We start from the raw sequence: 22,961 nt of genomic DNA on the forward strand, positions 1-22,961 counted from the left end.
GCTGTGGCTGCCCCATCCCTGGAAGTGTCCCAGGCCAGGTTGCACAGGGCTTGGAGCAACCTGGTCTAGTGGAAGGTGTCCCTGCTCATGGGGGAGGTTGGACTGGATAAGCTTTAAGGTCCCTTCCAACCCAAACCATCCTGTGATTCTCAGAATTAAGTCCCTCATTGTGACACTCAGTTATCAGCTCTGACACCACCAACTGCCTCGGGAGCCTTTGAAAAACCCTCCTCTTGCTCCTCTGAGTGGTGGTGATGCCGCAGGGGAAGGACTCAGGTGGTGGCTTTGAAACCCTCTGGCTCTGCCCCCTTTGCACAAGAGCTGTGGTCACTGTTGTGCAACCTGCTGGTGCTGGTGCTGTGCTGGTGCTGTGCCAGTGCTGTACCGGTGCTGTACTGGTGCTGTACTGGTGCTGTACTGGTGCTGTACTGGTGCTGTGCCGGTGTTGGCAGCTCAGGAGATCTTCTGCTCCTGTCTCAAAGACAGAAAGGGGTGGGGGCACCTCCTGGGTCTCTTGGGTCAGGGTCCCCTTGAAGGCCAGGGGAGGTTGCTCAGGGTCTTACTCAAGTGAGCTCTGTCTCCAAGGATGCAGATCCCACCTCTATTCCAGGCCCCATCCCAGCACTGCACCACCCTCACGGGGGTTTTTCTTGGGAGTTTTCTGGCAGCACCACGTGCCATTGGCTCTTGTCCCATCCCTGTGCACCCTGAGCAGCCCCTGGCTCTGCCTGCAGCCCTCCCAGGAGACAACCAAAGCCAATGGTGAGGCTCTCAGAGCCTTCTCCTTCCAGGCTGACCAAACCCATCTTTCTCCTGCCTCCTGGGCTCCAGGTGGATTCCCTCTAGTTTGTCAAAACCAGTCTTAGATTAGAGGTCTGCAAACACCTGGGACCCACCACAAGATTTGCAGTTTGCTTTGCTGGTTTTCTTTAAGACATTGAAGGACCAGGACCAGTGGCAGTGCAAGGCTGTACCTGCAAGGAACCCAGTTTTGGGGACAGGGATGGTGGAGCCCAGCTTTGGGGCTGGGAATGGTTGAGTCCAGTTTAGGAGACAGGGATGTTGAAGCCCACTTTGGGGGACAAGGATGGTGGATCCCAGCTTTGGGGCTGGGCATGGTGGAGCCCATTTTGGGGGATAAGGATGGTGGAGCCCAGCTTTGGGGACAGGGATGGTGGAGCCCAGCTTTGGGGACAGGGATGGTGGAGCCCAGCTTTGGGGACAGGGATGGTGGAGCCCATTTTGGGGGATGAATTTGTCCATTTGCACTTGGACAGGGAAAGGAGCTTTGGCCACAGGGAGAGGAGATGCTTTGCCAGATCACTTCCCAGTGCAGCAGAAGTTTGGGAAAGGGTGAGACCCTGCCTGGGCTTCCCTGAGCTCCAGACCAGCAGCTGGAGGTTGGTGACACCTGTTCAAACCATCACCCAGGTGCCTCCTCCTGCTGCAGGGACGTGCACAAGGAGCAGCATACACAGATCCCTCCAGACCACGGTGGACACGGAGCAGGAGGTGAGATGGGGAGTGTTGGGCAGCACAGGCACCCTTGGGATCTGGTATGGAAAGGAAGGATGAAGGGCACCATGGGGTAAGGAATCTTGTCCCTGTAAAACACCCCCAGAAGGACTCAACACTCTCAAGCCACAACAAAGTGCTGCCTCACGTCTCCCTCTGGAAAAAACACGGGGAAGCTCCGCTGGAGCTGGGTGTGCAGGGGGGTGCAGAGGGGCCTCCCTGCCGTGGTGCTGGGGTGGGTGCTGTGCTGTCTTGGCCTCACACCCCGAGGGGGAGTTCCCCAAATGCCGGGTCAGCCCCTGCAGATAACGCCGGGCAGATAAAAGCCTGGCCCGGAGGGGCCGGGGGAGGGAGGACACGGCACATCACGGGTGAGAGCCTGCCCGGGGCACTTCTCTGGGCGTGGGGGGCTCCTTCCCGTGCCGTGGGTGGGGGGCTGGGGCTGGGTTTGGAGCGTCCAGCTGAGGTTTGTGATTCCCGCTGGCTCGGGGCTGGCAGAGCCGGGAGCACGGCAAGGATGTGGCTGGAGCTCGCCGCTGCTGTGGCCAGAGGCTGCCCCGCGGGGAAAGGGTTTAGCTGGGTGTTTTAGGGTGGATTCCGGGCTGCCTTTGAGGCAGCTGCACGGCGGGGGTCAGGCGACGAGCAGCAGGCTCAGCCCACAGCTCTGGTTGCTTTGGAGCAGCCTCGGGAGGTGAGTGCCTCAGCTTTGGGCGAAAAGCATCCCAAATTTCTGCGTGTGGAGGACCTGCCGTGCTGCCCTGGCTGCTCCCTCTTCCCCTCCAGCTCTTCCAGCCCCCTGCACTCCCCGCGTTGCTGCCCAGCTCCCTGCCAAGCTGCACTGGCAGCGTGTTCTGCTCCCTTTTTGTTGCCCCCAAAGTCCCAAACAGGATGTTCCCAGCAGTGCTGGGAATCCCCAGGACAGGAGGCAGCTCCCTGCTCCCTGCCTGGGAGGTCCTTGTAGTGCCACAGGGGGACCTCAGGTCCCCCTGTGGCACTACAAGGACCTCCCAGGCAGGACAACCCCTTGCACTGGGAAGGGGATGCCCCTTGAGCTCCCTTGACATCCTCGGTGTGGGCATGGAAATTCCCATCCACTGGCTCTTGGTCTTCTTCACTTCTTGCATTCCTTTGCAGGGATGAAGGCAGGAACCTTCCCGGGGCTGCTGGTGATCCTCAGCCTCTTCCAGCCACCTGTATCCTCTTCCCACGGTACTGTCCTTCCCTCAGGCTTTGCAGATCAGGGGAATTTCTGAGCAGGAAAGACAAAAGTTCAGCCTGGAAGAGCCTGAATTGCTCTGCTGTGGCAGCACAGCCCTGAAGAGGTGTCAGAAGGAGCACAGTTTGTCCCTCCTGTGGCAGCAATCCTGGCTGCTTCAGGTTTTTACCAGTTCATGGCCTTCCTGGTTTCTTAAATCAGGTTAAAGGAGGTCAGTTCTCAGGTATGAGGGCCTCTATTCCTGCTCCCTGAGCTTCCAGGGCCTGGAAGTTTGGGGATGGAGCAGTCATTCCTCTTTTCCAGCCCTGGATCACTGCTCTAAAACATCTAGAGACCTCCACCTGTTAACTTAGAGTGTCAAGTCCTTATGGAAAGCATATGCTTGATCTTTCATTTGTCTCAAATAGTGGCTCAGGCAATAATTTTTCTCATCATCATCCAAGAGATAAACTCTGGGCTGATCAAGGAAGATATTTTAAAAATTCCGGGGAGCTTTTGGAGATATTTACCTCCTCTGTGTGATTTTCTGACATTTTTTTTCTCCCTGGAAGCTGTAGGAAAGTGCTGTCCCTCAGAGAAGCCCACCAGGGCCTGTCCCCTCCTGTTCTGTGACCCACAGCCAGAAGATGATGGGGATGAAACTCATTTTTGGGAGCTCCCCCAGGCAGGAAGGGGAGCAGTGAGGGTGGCAGGAGGTTGCAGGAGGGACTGGAGAAAGCCATGAGGAAATTGGGTTGTTTATAGAATCACAGAATCATGGAATGGTTTGGGTGGGAAGGATCTTAAAGCTCATCTCATCTCACCCCCTGCCATGGGCAGGGACACCTTCCACTAGCCCAGGTTGCTCCAAGCCCCGTCCAACCTGGCCTTGGACACTTGCAGGGATGGGAAACAGCAGGAGGGAGCCTGCATCTCTCACTGTGGCTGTTCGAAGCCTCCACTGGTGGAGACACCTCTTCATGCCCAGGAACAACTGTCAGACCCCCTGAGGATTATATTTATACCCAGATCTCTCGAGAACGAGCAGCAACTGCCTCCAGCACTGCTGTGCCCAGGCCCTGGGTGCTGGAGACACGAGCACAGGGTTCCTGACAGCGCCCTCAGCTCTGCCCTCCCTGTCCCTGCCCAGATGTGCTGGAGGAGCTGTCGGACACGGCCCTGCTGAGCAGTGTGGCCGAGGCCAAGCGCCTGGTGGACGTCGCCTACAAGCGCACGCGGGACCGGTGAGGTTTGGGGCTGGGGCACGGCTGTGACCCCCGTGTGACCCCCGTGTGACCCCCGTGTGACCCCCGTGTTGCACCTCAACACCTCTGTGACCCCCGTGTGACCCCCGTGTGACCCCCGTGTGACACCTCAACACCTCTGTGACCCCTGTGTGACCCCTGTGTGACCCCCGTGTTACCCCCGTGTTACCCCCGTGTGACCCCCATGTGACCCCCGTGTGACTCCTGTGTGACACTCGTGTGACACTTCAACACCTCTGTGCCCCCTGTGTGCCCCCTGTGTAACCCCTATGACCCCGTGTGACCCCTGTGTGCCCCCTGTGTGACCCCTGTGTGACCCCTGTGTGACCCCATGTGACACCTGTGTGACACTTGTGTGACCCCTGTGACCCCTGTGTGACACCTCGACACCTGTGTGACCCCCGTGTGACCCCTGGGACCCCTGTGTGATCCCCGTGTGACCCCTGTGACACTCATGTGACCCCTGTGTGACCCCTGTGTAACCCCTATGACACCCGTGTGACCCCTGCACTGCACCTTCACCCTCTCGTCCTCCCTGAGCACAGGTCCAGCGGGGTGGGGAGCTCTGGGAGCACAGAGTGCTGTGACCCAGGGTTTTCCTGCTCACCCTGGTTTTACACCCTGTCTCCAGGGCTGTTGGGGCACCAAGAGCTGTGACCTCCTCCCTGCAGGCTGTTCCTCCCAGCTCAGTGTTCACAGAATCACAGAATAGTTTGAGTTGAAGGGACCCTAAAGATCTTCCTGTTCCACTCCCCTGTCCTGGGCAGGGACAACTCCCACTAGCCCAGGTTGCTCCAAGCCCTGTCCAACTTGGCCTTGGACACTTCCAGGGATGGGGCAGCCACAGCTTCTCTGGGCAACCTGTGCCAGGGCCTCCCCACCCTCACAGCATCACCTGACGCTGTGCTGGGCTCTGTTCCACTCCTCAGAGGAGCTCTGAGGTGGTGCCAGGTGTTGATTTCAAGTGGTTCCCTCCATGGACACAGCAAAAGGCTGCAATGAGGACACTTTGTGGGACTCCCAACCATGGTTTGGGAGTGTCCAGCTTCCCACCAGCCCGTAGCTGTCCTCCTCCTGCAGCCACACTCTGAAACCCCTTGCTGGCTCAGGGACCCCTCCAGCTGACAGGAGGTTCCATCAGCTTTAAGACAGGGTGAGCTGGAGGCATTTGGGACCCTGGGATGGAGACACCTGCAGATATGGATGGTCTGGGTAACAGCTGAGTGAGCTCTGGGTGCCTCAAGGATCTAAGACCTAAAATTTGCCTTCTGGTAGGTGGAGCTGGGCAATTTGAGAGATTCCCTTCCTGCAGCTCCCTCTGCTCCTCTGTCAGGGGTGCTGGAGCAGCCCTGGCCTCTCCCAGTGACTTTGCCTTTGCAGTTCAGAGCAGGGACACACCAGGAGAGCTCAGATGTGGAACCTGCAGCACTCCTGGCCTTGCCCCAGGTCAGGTTCTGTTTTCTTCTCCCTTGCAGCATCAAGCAGCACCTGCAGGACGATGCCTTGAGCCCGGCAGAGCTCCTGAGATACTTCAAGCAGCCCGTGGAGGGGACCCGGGCGGCCGTGCGGGCGGCAGATTATGTGCAGACCACCCTGAGCCTCCTCAAGGAGAAGCTGAGATGGGCTGTGAGGGGGGACTTCAACGTCACAGGTGGGGATCTCCCTGTGCTGGGAGGAAGGCAGAGGAGGAAGACACCAGGCTTGGCCACTGGGGCTTTGTGGGGCCTGGGAGGAGGGAAGGAAAGCAGGTTGTGATGGACCATGGCTCAAACCTCTCCCACGTGGCTGCAGAGAGGCAAAGCTGAGTTCTTTTTCTGTGCTCTCTTTCTATTTAAAAAAAAAATTGTTTAGGGGTTTGTCAGTTAATGACAGTGTTTTGGGCACGTCCCTGGCTCTTTCTGCAATATAGAGGTTCGTGGACCAATGGGTCAGAGCTTGAAGGACTTTGGCAGATATTATTCTTCTGCTTGAGCTGGGAATGAGCAAAGCCAGAGATGTGACTCAAAGTAGTTCAACCCCAAGGAAGGCAGTTCCTCTGCCAGGCTTCAGCCAGCACTAAAGTCACTGCCAGACTGTGCTGCACCAGGGACAGGATGCTGGAGAAGGTCCAAATGGAGAATGGGGAGATGTGAGAGGACATTTCAGCTGTGTCTGAGGAACAATATCCTCCCTGAGGTGGAATCGTGGCTCCCTGGCCAGACCAGTCTGCTGAGAGCAGGAGGCAGATTAGAGGCAGAAAGAGAAACAGCTCAGGGAGGCACAGGGAGGGCTCCTGCCATAAAAGGTGAACTCACGGAGGGCATGGAATGGTTTGGGTTGCAAGGGATCTTAAAGATCATCTGGTTCCAACCCCTGCCATGGGCAGGGACACCTTCCACCAAGCCCTATCCAACCTGGCTTTGGGCACTTCCCCAGCATTCCAGTAAAGCACTGGCAGGCCAGGACACACATCCTGGGGTGTCCCAGCATTGCTCCAGGATGGGGAGAGCTGGAAGAAGATGGCAGGGCTGGTGGTGCTCAGTTCCAGCCTCTCCATCCAGGAATGATGCTCCACAGACCTGCCAGGCCAGCTGGTTGCCACCTCTCAGCTGCAAGCCCAGAGGCTCCTTAAACCATTCTGCGACCCAAACTGTTGGTGGCAGCAGTGACCAGGAAACCTGTGAGGGACTCAGGACTCGTTTGAGCAGCAATAGCAGAGAAGGAGCATCTCTGCTCTGGAGCCAGGCTGGGAGAGCTGGGGGTGTTCACCTGGACAAGAGAAGGCTCCAGGGAGACCTGAGAGCCTCTTCCAGGGCCTAAAGGGGGCTTATGAAAGAGGGAGAGAGACTTTTTACACTGGTGGACAGTGACAGGACAAGGAGGAATTAAATTTTAAACTAAAAAAGGAGAGATTTAGATAAGATGTTAGGAATAAATTGTTCCCTGTGAGGGTGGGGAGGCCCTGGCACAGGTTGCCCAGAGAAGCTGTGGCTGCCCCATCCCTGGAAGTGTCCCAGGCCAGGTTGGATGGGGCTTGGAGCAACCTGGGTAGTGGAAGGTGTCCCTGCCCATGGCAGGGGGTGAGATGAGATGAGCTTTAAGATCCCTTCCAACCCAAACCATTCTGGGATTCTGTGATTAAGGCTTTGCTGGCTGAACTCAGTCAGTGAGCTCCCATGCAAGGGGAAATCTCCACGGTGGAAACACAAAGGCAAAGTCTCCTGGTGTGCCCAGCCATGGGATGGTTCTTCTCCAAGCTCAGAGCAGTGGTGACACTCACTGATGATGCTTCCAGGGGGAAAAACTTGTAACATCCCCTGGGGTGGCTGGAGCTGTTTGCATTTTATGGTGGAGAGAAAAAGGGAGAGGAGAGGAAGGAAAATATAATGCTAGAAAATCATTCTGCTGCTGCCCAGGCCTCATGTGTAATTATAAACGATATTCGACCACAGCTTTGCTGGGTTTGATGCTTTCCAAGCCAGGAAAAGCAGCTTTGTTGCTCCTCAGCACCTCTTTGAGCAGGAAGGTCTTAAACAACAGCACGTGGTCGTACAGGTGACTCTGTGACAAGAAACCATCCCAAGGGTACAAGAAGGAAAACCTTTCCCTGAGCCTGGGCCAGTGTGTTCCTGAGGGCTTGTGTGTTCCCCCTTGTTCCCTGGCAGATTTGCTGACTCCAGCTCAGCTGGGGATGATTTTCAAGGCCAGTGGATGTGACCAGCAGGATAAGAAAATAAATTGTGCCTCTTCCCGCTACCGAACGATCACCGGCGAGTGCAACAACAGGTGAGGGGCTGAGCTGGAGGGCTGGGGGGCAACAGGACACGAGGAAATGGCCTCAGGCTGAGCCAGGAGAAGTTCAGGTTGGGCATCAGGAGGAATTTCTTCATGGAAAGAGTTGTCAGACACTGGAAGGGGCTGCCCAGGTGGTGGAGTCACCATCCAGTAATTACCACTCAGTGATGGCCTTCAAAAGAACCAAACAGCACAGGAACACTCCCAATCCAAATCCCCCAGTTTCTATTCAAGGTCACTGGGAATGCCATTCAGAAGCCTCTGGCCCTTTTCCCTGGCATTAAGCCTCCAACTTTAGTTTCCACCCCTGGTCTGACGTTTGAGGGCTCTTCTTCAGGCCAGATGACACCAAGGGTCACCTGAGTTCTTGCCTGGGAGAAACTGAGGCTTGGGATGGATTGTTAAAGGTCTTTTCATACCTAAACAATTCTATGATTACTGTTGTTATCATTATTAATCCTGAGGTTTATTGGTGCAGCAGCTCCCGGATCGTTGTCCGGTCCCATTCCAAGGTCCACGTCTCTCCACATCCATGAGCTCTTGGCTCTGCCATGATCCTGATGACGTTAATTGTTTGCTCTTCTTCCACTCCCTCTGGCAGGAGGCACCCATCCCTAGGAGCCTCCAACAGAGCCCTGGCCAGGTGGCTGCCAGCACAGTACGAGGACGGCGTGTCCATCCCCCTTGGGTGGACGGAGGGAAGGCGCTTCTATGGATTCCCTCTTCCCCTGGTAATGTTTGTAACAGTCACCAGAGAATGCACAGCCAGGGCCTGGGGATTGTCAGTTCTTGGGCAGATCACAGGCAGCAAAATGTTCACCCACCAGCGGGATTGGGGGATTGGAGGAGGAACTTGGATTCACCAGCTGCAGAGTGATCCGATGAGAACATCCAGGGGGATCCATCAGAAGGGCTCTCTAGCCTTCAGGAAAAGCAAAGGAAAATCAACCTGATTATGCAGAAGCACGAGATGAAGAAAGAATCATGCAATGTGTTCTTTTAAATTGAGTGCACTTAAGCCAAATTATTTCGCTCACCTTTTTTTCGATTTGGTTTGTGGCAGCAGGTCATCTCCTGAAAAGCAACGTGCCAGAGGACAAAGTGAGCAAAGGAACCCCCAGAACTAAAAATATCTGGCCAGAAATTCTGTGTGGGGGTCCCTGGGTGGGTGATCTGGGTGTGTGGCTCTGGTGGCCCCTGAGTGGGAGCAGGGACATTGTGATGTGCCTCCTGGTCACCTGGATTTGATGCAACAAGGGCACTAATGAGGAGCTCCCTGACTTTCTGGGTTGTGCCTCGTGCTCACGTGTCCGCTGTACTTCCTAACCCTCCTCCAGGGCACAGCACAGTGCCCACTTTTGTGCAGTAATAAATGAAGGAAGAACTGGTGTGGGAATTGTGATGGGTGGGGAAAAGATAAGAAGGGAAGGCAGCCTTGGAATAATTTAAGAAATTCTCTGTGACTATTTTTTCCACACTTCTATTTCAGAAATGTCTTTTACAGTTTGTTTTGTCTCCCTTTGTCAGGCTTGCTTAGCTGCTTCCTTAAGCCCATCAGGGGATAGTCTGGGCCTAGAGGCTCAGAACCCTGCCTAGAGCCAGACCAGTGCAGTGCCCAGTGAAGGGACACTCGGTGTCACCTTCCAGCGCCGACAGATTTGGGTGGTTTTTGGTCTGTGAAGCACAAGAAATGCCTTGTGGAATTTCACTGATGACCCCACGACCCGGTGCACCCCTTTGTCCAGGTCATTTCCCCACACGTGTCCTGCCTCCATCCCTGCAGGTCCGGCGGGTGTCCAACGAGATCGTTCACTTCCCGCCGGAGCGGCTCCGGCTGGACCAGCGCAGGTCCCTCATGTTCATGCAGTGGGGGCAGTTCATCGACCACGACCTGGATTTCAGCCCAGAAACCCCAGCCAGGTTCAGCTTTCGTGGTGAGACAGACTGTGACACCAGCTGTGCCAAGAAGCCTCCTTGCTTCCCCATCCAGGTACAGCCAGCCTCCTTCTTCCAGGGGACACAGGGAGAGGGCATCTGCCTTCCAACCAGGAGATGGTGGAGACAGGGAGAGGGGATCTTCCAAGCAGGAGATGGTGGTGGCTCTCCCGGCCCTTGGCCATGGGGGAACATCCTCCCAGAGCTGGCCAAGGGGGTGTCCCTGGGTGTCAGGCACAGTCACAGAGATACTCTCAGGACTTCTGGGGATGGGCCTGTGCAGGGATGAGGGTTGGACTCGATGATCCTTGCGGGTCCCTTCCAACCCAGCATATTCTGTGATTCAATCCAATATATATAAGTTATAGGGAAAAACTTTAGGAATCCATAGGACTGTATGGAAATCTAGGTGTCTCCGGGCTGTTTGGGACTTGGACTCCTAAAGGAGCACCTCTGCTGTCCACCTGACCCTCCATATCAGGCTTTATGACTGATCTCCACCCTACCTGTGAGGTGGCTCTGCCACGGCCGTGCGTCACCACGCGGCTCCTGCTGACGGATTCTCCCGTTCTCTCCCCTCAGATCCCACCCAACGATCCCCGAATCACCAACAGGAGGGATTGCCTGCCTTTCTTCCGCTCTGCCCCTGCCTGTACCCCGGGCAGGGGGGTCCGGGAGCAGGTCAATGCCCTCACCTCGTTCCTGGACGGCAGTGTGGTGTACGGCAGCGAGGTGGCCGTGGCCAACCGGCTGCGGGACCGGAGCCGCGGGCTGGGGCTGCTGGCTGTGAACCAGAACTTCACCGACAGGGGCAGGGCCTACATGCCCTTTGGGCCCGTGAGGAAGGAGCCCTGTCTCAAGGCCAGTGGGGCAGCTCGAATCCCTTGCTTTTTTGCAGGTAAATTGGGTGTTTTCATCCTTGACCTGAAAACCACAGCGAACAATTCCACTGGCTTCGGTCGGTTCTTCAGGTTTTTCTTATTTATTTTTCTCTCCTCTTTCTCTCCTCTTTCTCTCCTCTTTCTCTCCTCTTTCTCTCCTCTTTCTCTCCTCTTTCTCTCCTCTTTCTCTCCTCTTTCTCTCCTCTTTCTCTCCTCTTTCTCTCCTCTTTCTCTCCTCTTTCTCTCCTCTTTCTCTCCTCTTTCTCTCCTCTTTCTCTCCTCTTTCTCTCCTCTTTCTCTCCTCTTTCTCTCCTCTTTCTCTCCTCTTTCTCTCCTCTTTCTCTCCTCTTTCTCTCCTCTTTCTCTCCTCTTTCTCTTCTCTCCCTCTTTCTCTCCTCTCCCTCTTTCTCTCCTCTCCCTCTTTCTCTCCTCTTCCTCTTTCTCTCCTCTTCCTCTTTCTCTCCTCTTCCTCTTTCTCTCCTCTTCCTCTTTCTCTCCTCTTCCTCTTTCTCTCCTCTTCCTCTTTCTCTCCTCTTCCTCTTTCTCTCCTCTTCCTCTTTCTCTCCTCTTCCTCTTTCTCTCCTCTTCCTCTTTCTCTTCTCTCCCTCTTTCTCTCCTCTTCCTCTTCCTCTTTCTCTTTCTCTCCCTCTTTCTCTCCCTCTTTCTCTCCCTCTTTCTCTCCCTCTCCCTCTCCCTCTTCCTCTTCCTCTTCCTCTTCCTCTTCCTCTTCCTCTTCCTCTTCCTCTTCCTCTCCCTCTCCCTCTCCCTCTCCCTCTCCCTCTCCCTCTCCCTCTCCCTCTCCCTCTCCCTCTCCCTCTCCCTCTCCCTCTCCCTCTCCCTCTCCCTCTCCCTCTCCCTCTCCCTCTCCCTCTCCCTCTTCCTCTCCCTCTCCCTCTTTCTCTCCCTCTTCTCCCTTTCCCTCTCCTTTTTCTTCTTCTTCCTATTTTCTTTAATGTTTTTCTTATTGAAGGAGGAAACGGAGTGTAGCAAGTCATGAAAGGCAGAGACAGGCTGTGCTAGGCAGGAGAAAGGTCTTCACCACCTCCAAGTCCTCTTTTGTGACAATAGGCCTGGAGTGAATCTGTCCCATTTGTGCTCCAGAGAAGGGTCCAGAGTGCCCTGGGAACCAGTGCCATGGTGGAGCCAAACAGGCACAGCAGTGGCAGCCCAGCCTGGAGGCAATGGTTTGTCCATGTTTGTCATTCCATGGCCTTCTCTATTCCTGCAGGATGGGGACAGGTGTGTAGGTACTGGGCTGGGTCAGCTCCTGGAAGCATTTGCTTGTGTTGCTGCACATCAGAGTTCCTGCTGCACTGTGAGAGGAGCTGAGATCCCAGATGGAATGAGAATGAGGCCAACTCCAGACCATGGTGACCTTCTAAGATGTGTCCCCACCACTGAGAAGGCTGGGGGTGCACTGGGAGCCAGGACAGTCCATCAGGACAGGCTCTGGCTTCATTTAACCTTTGTCATGATTTTGGTATCCCCTTGACCACTTCTTCAGCCAAAAAGAACTCCTTTGATCCTGGGCACAAATCCAAATCCTCCCAAATCCAAACAGCCTCCCAGATCTGTGTCCCCCTTCCAGCCACATCACTGCACAGCCACCATCCTCTTCCCACCTGCTGCCCTTTGCCATCTTCTCCCATCCCCAGCTCACAGAGAGAGAAGTGACCCCTCAGACCCTGGGCATTGCTCCCTTCTCCCTGGCCCTGCTGGTGAGGATCCAAGCCTGGGGAACCCCAACAGGGACATTTCTCACACACTTTGTGGATTAGTGTCTCACTCCCTGGTCTTTTTCTTTTGGAAGCAGGACCTCCTGGCTCTGCTGGCTCTGCCAGGCTGAGCAGCTCTGGCACTGCTGGAGAAAACTTGAGAGCACAACAGATCTCATCAGCTGTGGAGCTGCTTTCTATACCCTTGGCCCCCTGTATATCTTGTCCAAGATCCTCTGTGCAGCATCCCCAAGGTCCTTGGATACCATCAGGACCTGGTGGTGGGACCGGTGGGACACCTCAGCTTGATGCCATCCTCCAGCTCCTCCTGTGAAGTTTTTGGTGTTTTGTGCTCCCTCCAGCCTCTCACACCTCTATGTCTGTCCCATCTGCTGTTCCATGTCTTCACCTGCTCCCCTTGGTGAAGACCATGTGGGACCTGTGGCCAAAGGCAGATGCCCAGTGAGGAGCAGAGCAGGAATATCAGATACTTTCCAAGGTGGAAATATCAGGTACTTTCCAGCCCTCTGGACTGCAGGGGCAGTTCCTGTCCCATAGCTGGAACATTCCCATCAATGCATTCATGGCTGGTTCAGAAGTGTCTTTGAAAATTCAGTGTCTTATTTGGGACTTTTCCGGTCCCTGAGAACTGGGGGGATTTCACATGTGCTGTCGCCTACCAGGGCTCAGCGTTGCCTCCTGGAGCTCTGTTGGAAGCCCTGGCTGGGTGAATTCTGCTCATGGAAACCTCACAGAGCTGCTTTTGTTTGTCCTTCCGCAGCCCCTCACAGGGAGCCTTTGACAGTGGATGAAAAGGGCTCTGTGCTGGGAGCAGGAGTAAATCCCTCTATTTACTATGGGACAAGGGCACTGAATGCAACATATTTGCTTTTCTCTGAGTGCTTCTTTATCCTCCCATCACCTGCTTGCTCTTGGGTTTCCTGCCCCAGATGTTTGAAGAAGGATTTGATGTTTCATTGTGCTGCTGTTTGTAATTTCTTCCTTCGAGTTGTGACTCATTTAGCTTTCACTTTTCCTCCCCAGGGAGCTTGTTTGGGACTGTCATCTTGCTTTGGCCGCAGTTTCAGCCGGTTTGAAGGAGACCTTCTGACTTTCAGAGCCCTCCTGGCTTCCCTCTGCCCATCTTACATTTCTCTCTTGACTGTGAGACCAAATGTCTCTCTGATATGGCAGCCTGGATAACACTTACATGTGTTTAACTCCTTAAGTAAATGCTACAGCCCTTAATCAAAACAAACCTTCCCCATCTCTCTGTGATGCTGAGCCCAACCACGGTGGCATCTTGGCTTTTGCTGCCTCAGCAGAAATTTGGCTTTTCCCTGGTGCTGCCCAATCCTGGGCGCTCTGACCTCGCTTTCCTTCTCCTCCTCCTCCTCCTCTGTGTTTCTCCCCCGTTTTCTCCACACATCTAAAAATTGCTCTGTGCACGCTTCCCGGTGGGATAGTCCCATTCCAGTGGGAAGCAGCCAGGCACAGGGCACTGCCACTCAGCTGTGACCCTCCTAGGTGACACCAGAGCCAGCGAGATGCTGGAGCTGGCCTGCATGCACACGCTCTTCCTGCGGGAGCACAACCGCCTGGCCGGGCAGCTGAAGAGGCTCAATCCCCACTGGAATGATGAGACCCTCTACCAGGAGGCACGAAAGATCCTGGGAGCCATGATCCAGGTACCATCTCACACAGCCTGGCTCTGCCTGCAGTCTCACAGCATTAACATGAGGCTCTGTTGGGATGGGGTGGCCAAAGGGTGTGAGGTTTTTGGGGTGCAAAGGCCCAAATTCTTTCCACCAGCCCCTTTCAACCAAAGCAAAATCACACGGAGATCCCTGAAATAACAAGCACAGAGGGGTCCCCCCCAGATCTGGGATGTCCCTTTGCTGTTAAATTCAAAAATTGCTTGGTGGTTTCTAACTGCACTTTTTTGTTCGAGAAACAGGCAGAAAATTCAGAGGAAAAGTTTTTCTAATCAGTGTTTGGTACCTGATAAAAATGGTGCTGGAAATTTGGATTAAAATTCCTCTGGGTTGGCAGTCTCCTCCTCTCAATGGTTCCCTGCCCATGGCAGGGGGCTGGAATGAGATGATATTTCAAGTGCCTTCCAACCCAAACCATTCTGGGATCCTATGAAGAAGCCCCATGTGCTGGTGGGTGCAGCCTGCCATGGTGTTCCTCTGTCCTCTGGGGCAAAGAGCCCCTTGGGACTGTGCTGCACCCCAGACTTCACCCTGAACGAGACCTGAGGGTCACAAAAACATTTCTGTGCTTGGAAAGGACCTCTCAAGGTCTCTTGTGCAGCCTCCAGTTTGGAGCAGGACCAGCTTCAAAGCCAGATGAGGTTTCACAGGCAACACAAAAGGCTGGTTCTTATGAGAAGGAGACATGGAGTTCCCAAAGGCAGTGCTTAGTCAGACCTAGTTGGAAACTTGTCTTCTGAGCTGGCTTAACAAGCAATAAAAACCAGGGATATCAAAATGTTTAAGTTTTTTTTAACTGTCAATTTAAATATTATAGTATTTTTGGATAAACATGTTAGGTAAGGCAATGTGGAGAGACTCAAAGGGTTGTCCTAAAGGCATCATCTCCATCACTGTGTTGACATCAATGGTTTCATCTTCCTGCAGTTTTCAGAAAATTAATCTATTTTCTTCTCCTGACACAGAATTTTTTTTTTTTTTACTTTTTTTAATTGTATTGTGGCACTTCCTCAATATCTCAGAGAGACATGAGGGCAGGGTTGGAATCCTCTGCTATGGGAGGGCTCTCAGGGCTGCCCGTGGGTGGTGTCATCCCATGTGCCAACGCTGCCAACGTTATCTTTGCCATCTCAGGGTGCAGTTCTGCCTGGCTGATGGGAGACAATATTTGGGAGGGTTTGGCATTCTCAGAATCAATTAGGTTGGAAAAGACCTCTGAGATCATTGAGTCCAACCAATTATTATCTTGCTCTGACCTATCAAAGCGTTGAGGAACAGAGGCTGTGTCTGGGGACACCGGAGTGCTGAGCATCAGGGGGGAGGTAAGAGGGTGTGTGTGGATCAGGCACGAGCAGTGTCCATGCTCCCTGGTGGTCCTGGGGTGTCCATGCTGCGTTTTCACCCAGCTCCCTGCCTGTTCATGCAAAGCTCCTCAGTGTTAGAGGGTGTGGAGATCCCTCCATGCCTGGATGGAGAAAGCAGGAGCATGGGCAGTGCCCTGCAGTGCCTGTGTCCGTGTCTGGAGCTGCACATGGACAGCTGCAGAAGAGGTTTTGTGGGGAAACAAAAACGTCCCTCCACAGTGGCAGGGAGGATCCCCACTGGGCTGCCAGAGCAGCTGGGTGAAGGTGTGGTGAGGGGAAAGGCGGGTTGGCCCTGGGGTGGTCCATCAATCCCATCAGAGCAGCTCCACATGACAGCTCCTGTCGTTTGACAACACCAACAACAACTTTGCCTCTTCAGAACCTGACAGCCAAGACACTGATGGTTCATCCTCTCCTTGTTTCCCCCTAGATCATAACCTACAGGGACTACCTGCCTCTCCTGTTGGGATGCAGGTTCCAGCATCTGATTCCTCCTTACCGGGGCTACAACGAGTTTGTGGATCCTCGGATATCCAACGTCTTCACCCTGGCCTTTCGCTTCGCCCACGCTTCAGTTCCCCCCACTGTGGGTCGCCTAAATGAGAGTTACAAGCCCATAACACCCGAAATTCGACTTGGAACCTCCTTCTTTGCCGTCTGGAGGATCCTTCAAGAAGGTAAAGCCTTTCTTGCAGTGAGTTTATCCCGCTCAGCCTTTTCTGCCCTCTCTGGATGAGCTCCTGCTTCAGCCAAATTTAAAAACACTCTGTATTAAGTGTATTTTGTATTAAATGACCTCTTCAACCAGCCAGAGTTTTCCCAACAGAGCTGTTCCCTGCAGTCAAGTGCAGCCCATCATGTTACGGAGCTCATGGTTTGATCTCTTAATTGCTGTGGCCTCCAAGAACATTATTCAAAGCACTTTCTAATTCTTTGAGGGCAGGAAAATTGATTCTCACGTAGCAGAAGCTCATAATTAAATACAAGCCGTGCTCAGCTCTCTCGAGCCTGTTGCACACCCGCCGGTCTCCCCACACTGCTCACACATCCCTGTGTCACCATTCCAGGTGGGATCGATCCCTACCTGCGGAACCTGATGGCCAGCCAGGCCAAGCTGATGACGCAGCAGCAGATGGTGGTGGACGAGCTCCGGGACCGGCTCTTTGAGCAGGTGGAGAGGATTGGCTTTGATTTGGCCGCGCTCAACATGCAGCGGAGCAGGGACCACGGCCTGCCAGGTGAGCTGCTGGGGGAGCAGGGCTGCCCAAGGACATGGAAATCAGGTGCTTCTGCTTGGGCACTGAGAAACATCTCCAGCCCATGACTGACTGAAATTACCTCGGAGTTGTGGGCGCTCCTTGTGGGTGCCTTCCAACTCAGGATAGTCTGTGATTCCCTGATGCTCTTTCCCAAACCTTTTCCACCCCATGGTCATCCAGAAACAAGGAAAAGGTTTGGGAGGTTGGCCAATGCAAGCAGAGCCTGGATGAAGCTGGAGGAGACATGTGAGGCAGAACACAGGGCATTGCACAAAGCAAAGTTTGCTGTTCGGTGACTGACTTGTAATTTTTCAAATAGAAAAGTTGGTGAAGTATTTCAGCAACAAGTTTGCAGGAGTGGAATTAGGGCCAGAAGTCCCCCGTGGCTTCTCTCCAAGCATCTGTAGTGGTCCAGCCCAGCCCCGCGTGACTGGAAGAGCAGATTCCAATTTGTGAGGAAAACCTCATGGTAATTTCTCTACAAAGACCGTGTCCCAGAACAAAAGGCATGTCAGAACCACTCTCAGGGCTCTGCAAGGGGCAGAACCAGTGTAATGGCATTGCAAGATGCTCTTGAGAAATAGATTGTTGGTGGGACTCCACAGCTGGCTCCTGGTGGGTCGTTGCCCAACACTGTTATTAGTCTGATGTAAGTGCCTGGAGCTGCTGTGTCAGTAAATCCTTTGGAACTGTGATGAAAAGTGAGCTGGATCCACAGGTTTGAAGCCCACTCGTAGGCTTTGCAGCACACCCAGGGGCATGGCCAGGCCACAGGACTGCTCTGCCTTGGCTGAAACAGAAGGCTGTGATTTTTCCATGCTTTAAGTAGGAACATCATTGTGCAGAACCTCTTCTGAACCACAAATCCTGAGTTTCTAGCTCTGACTCCAGACCTGCCATAGTGGAATTCCCATGTATTTCTGAATTTGTGAATTAGTGAGTTTCTGAATTGGTGAATGTGGGGTTAGCTTTGGGTCTCAGCCACCCTGAGTTCCACTGTACTCCTGATATTAGTCAACCACAAAGATGGTGATGGCACAGCAAGGTCAAAACAACCTTCCTAATTGATTTTTGGATGAAGAAAATTCTCAGTCTCCTGGAATTATTTGATAGTGGTGTCATCTGGGCATATTAGGAAGGAATATTAGGAAGGAATTGTTCCCTGTTCAGGTGGTGAGGCCCAGGCACAGGTTGCCCAGAGAAGCTGTGGCTGCCCCATCCCTGGAAGTGTCCAAGGCCAGGTTGGAGCAACCTGGGCTAGTGGAAGGTGTCCCTGCCCATGGCAGGGGGTGGAACAAGACAGGCTTTAACGTTTTGGCTTCCAACTCAAACCATTCTGTGCTCACAGCAGAGGTTTTTTGTCCACCAAGGAGCAGAATAATGCACCAGTTGTGGCCCAGTGGATTTTTGGCTGTTTGCAGTAGAGGAAAAATTAGTCCAGCTGGCAAAGTCTGATGGCTGAAGTAACTTGGGCTGCGTGGTGTGGGATGGTTTGTCCCTGTGACTATACAGGGACCAGCTGTGGGGAAGCACTTGGCCACTGTCCTGTTGTCCAGAAAGAGGGGCCATCAGCACCTTGTCCAGGTTGAAGGCAACATCAGCTGCATCCCTGCTGAGTGGAACAGAATGTGACTGGAAGGTGGTGGAATATTTCCCACCAGCAAAGATCACCTGCAAAGTCATGGCCCTCCCAAAACAGCATTGAAAGGCCAGGCAGGAGGAACTGGCTCTGGAGGAATGGGAAGTCAATGGCATTAGCAGAAACATAAAAAAAATGCTTTAAACATTTTGGGGCCCTCCCTGTGTCCCAGCTTTGGGAAAGAGAGGATAAGGTCTTTCCAGGAGGTGGTAACACATTACTGATCTGTCTCTGATGCCCAACCACTCGCAGGTTACAACTCCTGGAGAAGATTCTGTGGGCTCTCACAGCCTTCTGGAGTGAAGTCCCTTGGTCGAGTGTTGAGGAATCGGGATCTGGCCAGGAAGTTCCTACAGCTCTATGGGACCCCCAATAACATTGACATCTGGATTGGGGCCCTTGCAGAGCCCTTTGTGGAGGGAGGCAGAGTTGGGCCTCTCATGGCTTGTCTCATTGGCACCCAGTTCAGGAACATCCGTGATGGGGACAGGTAAGAGGGGGAGCTGGTAATCCCAACCCCAAAGGACAGAGAGGCTGGAGTTTATGGAGATTTCCTTAGGCAGATTTGGAAACTTCCAGCTGTTTATTGCTCTTCTTTTCACTACTACTCCAAACATTTCTTTCCTTTTCTGGTGATATGCCCTGTCTAATGGTTGAGATCCTGGGCTAAGATCCCTTCCCAACCGAGTGTTTTCACTCTCAGCCTGTTCACTACCAGTCATTCCTTGTGCAAACTGGGTTGCCCTTCTCCACGTGGGAATGTTGGAGCCCTTTTCCTCCCTCAGATCAGTGCTCTCGAGGTCTTACTGTGTGTTCAACCAGCAGCTCCCTCCACCAGGAAGGGAAACATAACAAAAACCTTAGCAAGAGAAACAGGTACAGCTCTAAAGGTGGGAAAACCAGGATCTGGGTGGATTGACTTCATCCAGTTGGAGCAAGATCTGTCAGGTCCAAACTTATTGCGCTGGAAGCAACTGCTCAGCATCTGCTGAGGTGGTGGTTCCTGCTTTGAGGAGCTTTGAAAATTCACCTGCAGACCAAGGGATGGTGCTGAAGGACTGACACACTTCCAGGCTTTTTAGGGAGTAAAAGAGGTGAAATGTTCCCTCTTGGTTGGGTCCCAGCTCAGCCCAAGCTGCTCCCCCAGCACTGGCAGCATCCCTGTCCCCTCCCTGCTGCGCCTGTAAAACTCAAACACCTGCTCACCTCCCAAATTCTGAGCTTGTAATACACATTTTTGTCCATCTCAGTGTCTTCTGTACTTCTCAGGGGTCTTGGAGGTGATTTCTCACTGTTTCTCCTTTCTGAGCTGGAACCCCATGATCTAACGTGTAGCAGGGTTTGGTCTTGGCTTGCACCAAGATATGAGTTGGGGTTTCCTTGTCAACCAAAATCCCTTCAGCAGCGTTGAGCTTTGAGCATCCCTGAATTCCTCTTCCTCCTTGAGGTTGCTCATGGTGCAGCAGTGTCCCATTTTAAGCTGCATTTCTGAAGCAAGATCCCTGTTCCTGCCAGCAATATTGCCTGAAAATGGCATCACAACCCCTGTTTCTGGGAACAGTTCTGCCTAGAAAGACTTAGGATGAGCTCAGACCCCAGTACTGGGAGCTTAGAGGCAAACAGTCCATTGCACATCTAGAAATCCTCTTCTTATGGCAGGAAACAAATGCTTTTTTTTTAAAATTGGGTAATTACATGGCTGGTTCCAGCACAGCAATCATGTGGCTGTAACCAGAGTCTGTGCAGCCTTTCCTATTTGAAAGAGGAGCCTGTGCCTCATCTGAGGGAACACAGGGCAATTAATTCAATTGCAGCTTTATTATAAGTCCATGGGCAAAAAAAAAAAAAAAAAAAAGCAAATTAAATTATCCAGCTGGTGAGTCAGGGCTCTTGATTTAAATAACAGAAATTTGAATTTGTTCTTGGCAACAGAACTGTGTTATTGGTGTTAATGTGGGAGTCCTGAACGTGAAGAAGCCAGAAGGCAAAAATCTGTTGTGTGTCCTTGTTTCTCCTGCAGGTTTTGGTGGGAGAACCCCGGGGTTTTCACGCCTCAGCAACGCCGTGCACTGGCCAAAATCTCCCTGTCACGAATAATCTGTGACAACACCGGCATCACTAAAGTTTCAAGGCACATCTTCAGGGCTAACAGGTACCCCGAGTACTTTGTGAGCTGCAGTCAGATCCCAAAGCTGGACCTCAGACCATGGAAGTCACCGTGCACCAAGGAGCAAGGTAAGAGCTTCCCAGAGCTCCTGCCTGCAGGCACGGGGGAGGATCAGAGCCAGGGGCTTCAACCAGAGCTGCCTGATGGGGCTCTGGTCCTGTGTGCCAGGTACACCCCCGGGACATGTGCCAGGTACACCCCTGGGCCATGTGCCAGGTACACCCCTGGGCCATGTTTGGACTCTCCATTTTATCAGGTGCACTGGGAGTGGCTCCTCCAAAGTGCAGATTTCCCAGCCCTGGCAGTGTAAGACCAAGCCAAGTGCCCTGTTCTGGGATTCTGAGCAAAGGCTGAGGGAGCTGGGGCTGTTCAGCCTCCAGAGCAGACCCTGAGAGGGGCCCTCCCCCTGTGTGTCAGGGGCTGCAGGGAGGGGGCAGAGGATGGAGCAGGCTCTGCTCGGGGGGCCCAGCAATGGCACAGGAGGAACGGGCAGGAACTGATGCCCAGGAAGCTCCAGCTGGACAGGAGGAAGAACTTCTTCCCTGGGCAGTGCCCCAGCTCTGAACAGGCTGCCCAGGGAGGGGCTGGAGTCTCCTCCCTGGGGAGATTCCAGAGCCCTCTGGACACAATCCTGTGCCCTGTGCTCTGGGCTGGCCCTGCCTGAGCAGGGAGGTGGCACCAGTGACCCACTGGGGTCCCTTCCAGCCTGACCCATTTGGGATTGTGTGATTTTTTCTGACTAGAAGACCTTCCAGTTTAGGTCTTTGCTGTTGATTCCCATGTTTTTCTGCATGGAAAGCAATGTCCAAATTGGGAAGGCTGGTCTGTCTGTCTGTCCAGCTGCTGGCCTCTCTGTAGCACAGCTCTGAGCTGTCTGTCAGCACATCCTGGTCAGGCCAAAAGCAGCTCTTCATTGGAACAGAGATTCCCACTCTATGGAAGAGATCTTGGAATTTGATTTCTGCTTGTATAGCTTTTGCCTGTATTTCTATTATTTCCCTCTGCCTTCAGGATTTGTAAAATCTTGATCTTTAATGCTTTCCTTCCAAATTCTCTGAAGTCCCTGAGAAGTAGATGTAGGGAAGAGTGGCTCTCCCCTGGGAAAGGCAGACTGCTCCAGTGCCATGCCTTTTCCTAACAGAACATCATCCTTCCTTTGCTGACAGTCAGGCCCTGTCACGCTCTCATAATTCCAGTTATCAATCCCTCTTTTCCAGCTTAACCCTTGGAAATGAATCCACAGCTATGGCAGGTCCTTCTCTGTTAACACACTGCTTTTTATCTCCTCTAGAAGAAGATTCTGGTGACTTTAAATGCTGAACACTGAGGATTCCCCAGAAGTCTGGACTTGGGAAGATGCTGGGATTTGTTATTATTTTTTTACTGGCTCTGTGCTTTTACTGCCTGCACTGTTGCTGTCATTTACTCAGCTTAGTTTGCATGAAGCCTTTCCAGTGGGATGGAGCCCAGCAAGAAAAAACTTCATGAGGAGATATCCCAGCTCTGGGAAATCACTCAATATCACAAAGCCAAGTGAAATGAGTTATCCAGGGGCTGATTCCAAATCGCACCAGCTGCTGCTTTGGTCCACAGAACCACACACTCTTTTACCAGCACATGGTTTGGACCCTTCTTTCAAATTTTGCAACCCCAGAAATATTCAGGGCATTGGAATGGCAGCTGATTCTTGCTCTCCAATTTTTTTTTTTTTGTTTAAAATAAGACATCCTTTAGTTTCCAGAGAAAATCTCCTGATGTCAGGGTGCCCCTGAGGGAAGCAGAAGCAGCTGTCCTTCACCCCAAACCAGGCTTGTCTAAAATGCCCCGTGTCAGGTTTTGCTCCAATATGGAATTAAGGAATTGTCCATGTGGAGAGAGCTGTTTTCTCATCATTTTTGTGCCCTTAGTCCAGAATGCCCAAGGCATTAAGACAGAAATCTGTGACAAATTATTCCTGCAGCTTGGCACGAGCCAGAGTGACTTATCCCTGGGCTATGGAGCAGGTGGGATGTGTCCTGGCAAAGATAAGAACAATCTAAACATACAAGAAAGTAAAAGCTACTCTGGTTTCACTCCAGCTTTGTCCTCTCAATATCTTTTCCTGAAAGGGATGAAACCCACTTTCTCCTCCCTCTGTAGCCTGTTATATTCCTGTTATTGCTCAATAAACCGCAGTTTTGGGCTGAGGCCAGAATGTTCCTTGCACTTTGTAAGAGGTGTAGTAGCCACAGTTGAGTGGAGGATGGTGGTAGGATTTCTGTGGGAATGTTGGGAAAAGACAGCTCCAGAACCTGTGTTTTGCTAATGAAAGAAAGAATTTCTTGCAGAAATCTCTGACCCCACCTCCTGTGTGACATGGAACTATGGAAGGGCCGGGGCAGGAGGCAGTTCCAACAAATACTCGGCAACAATTCCTCCTTATCATTCCCAAAATGGGAGGAGTCTCTGTGAGAACCTTGGAGAGGAAGAAGAGGGATGGAGACTGAAGAGGGCTGAGGGTGGTGTAGGCTGGGAAACACCACCCAGGGCACATTTGG

General features: G+C 53.0%; 1 protein-coding gene across 1 annotated transcript; it reads left to right on the forward strand.

Annotated features, from left to right (window-relative positions):
• Positions 1 to 1,868: 1,868 nt before the first annotated feature.
• LOC135425402 (eosinophil peroxidase-like) lies at positions 1,869 to 22,618 on the forward strand. Its single transcript, XM_064677661.1, has 14 exons — positions 1,869 to 1,886; positions 2,650 to 2,724; positions 3,861 to 3,954; positions 5,451 to 5,626; positions 7,620 to 7,740; positions 8,351 to 8,480; positions 9,533 to 9,739; positions 10,267 to 10,582; positions 13,808 to 13,968; positions 15,790 to 16,036; positions 16,427 to 16,597; positions 18,510 to 18,747; positions 20,278 to 20,492; positions 21,716 to 22,618. The coding sequence occupies exons 2-14, from the start codon at positions 2,652 to 2,654 to the stop codon at positions 21,742 to 21,744; spliced, it is 2,178 nt and encodes a 725-aa protein (XP_064533731.1). The 5' UTR covers positions 1,869 to 1,886; positions 2,650 to 2,651; the 3' UTR covers positions 21,745 to 22,618.
• Positions 22,619 to 22,961: the final 343 nt, after the last annotated feature.

The sequence above is a fragment of the Pseudopipra pipra genome, chromosome 21 (assembly GCF_036250125.1).
Source record: "Pseudopipra pipra isolate bDixPip1 chromosome 21, bDixPip1.hap1, whole genome shotgun sequence".
In the NCBI taxonomy this organism is placed as follows: domain Eukaryota; kingdom Metazoa; phylum Chordata; class Aves; order Passeriformes; family Pipridae; genus Pseudopipra; species Pseudopipra pipra.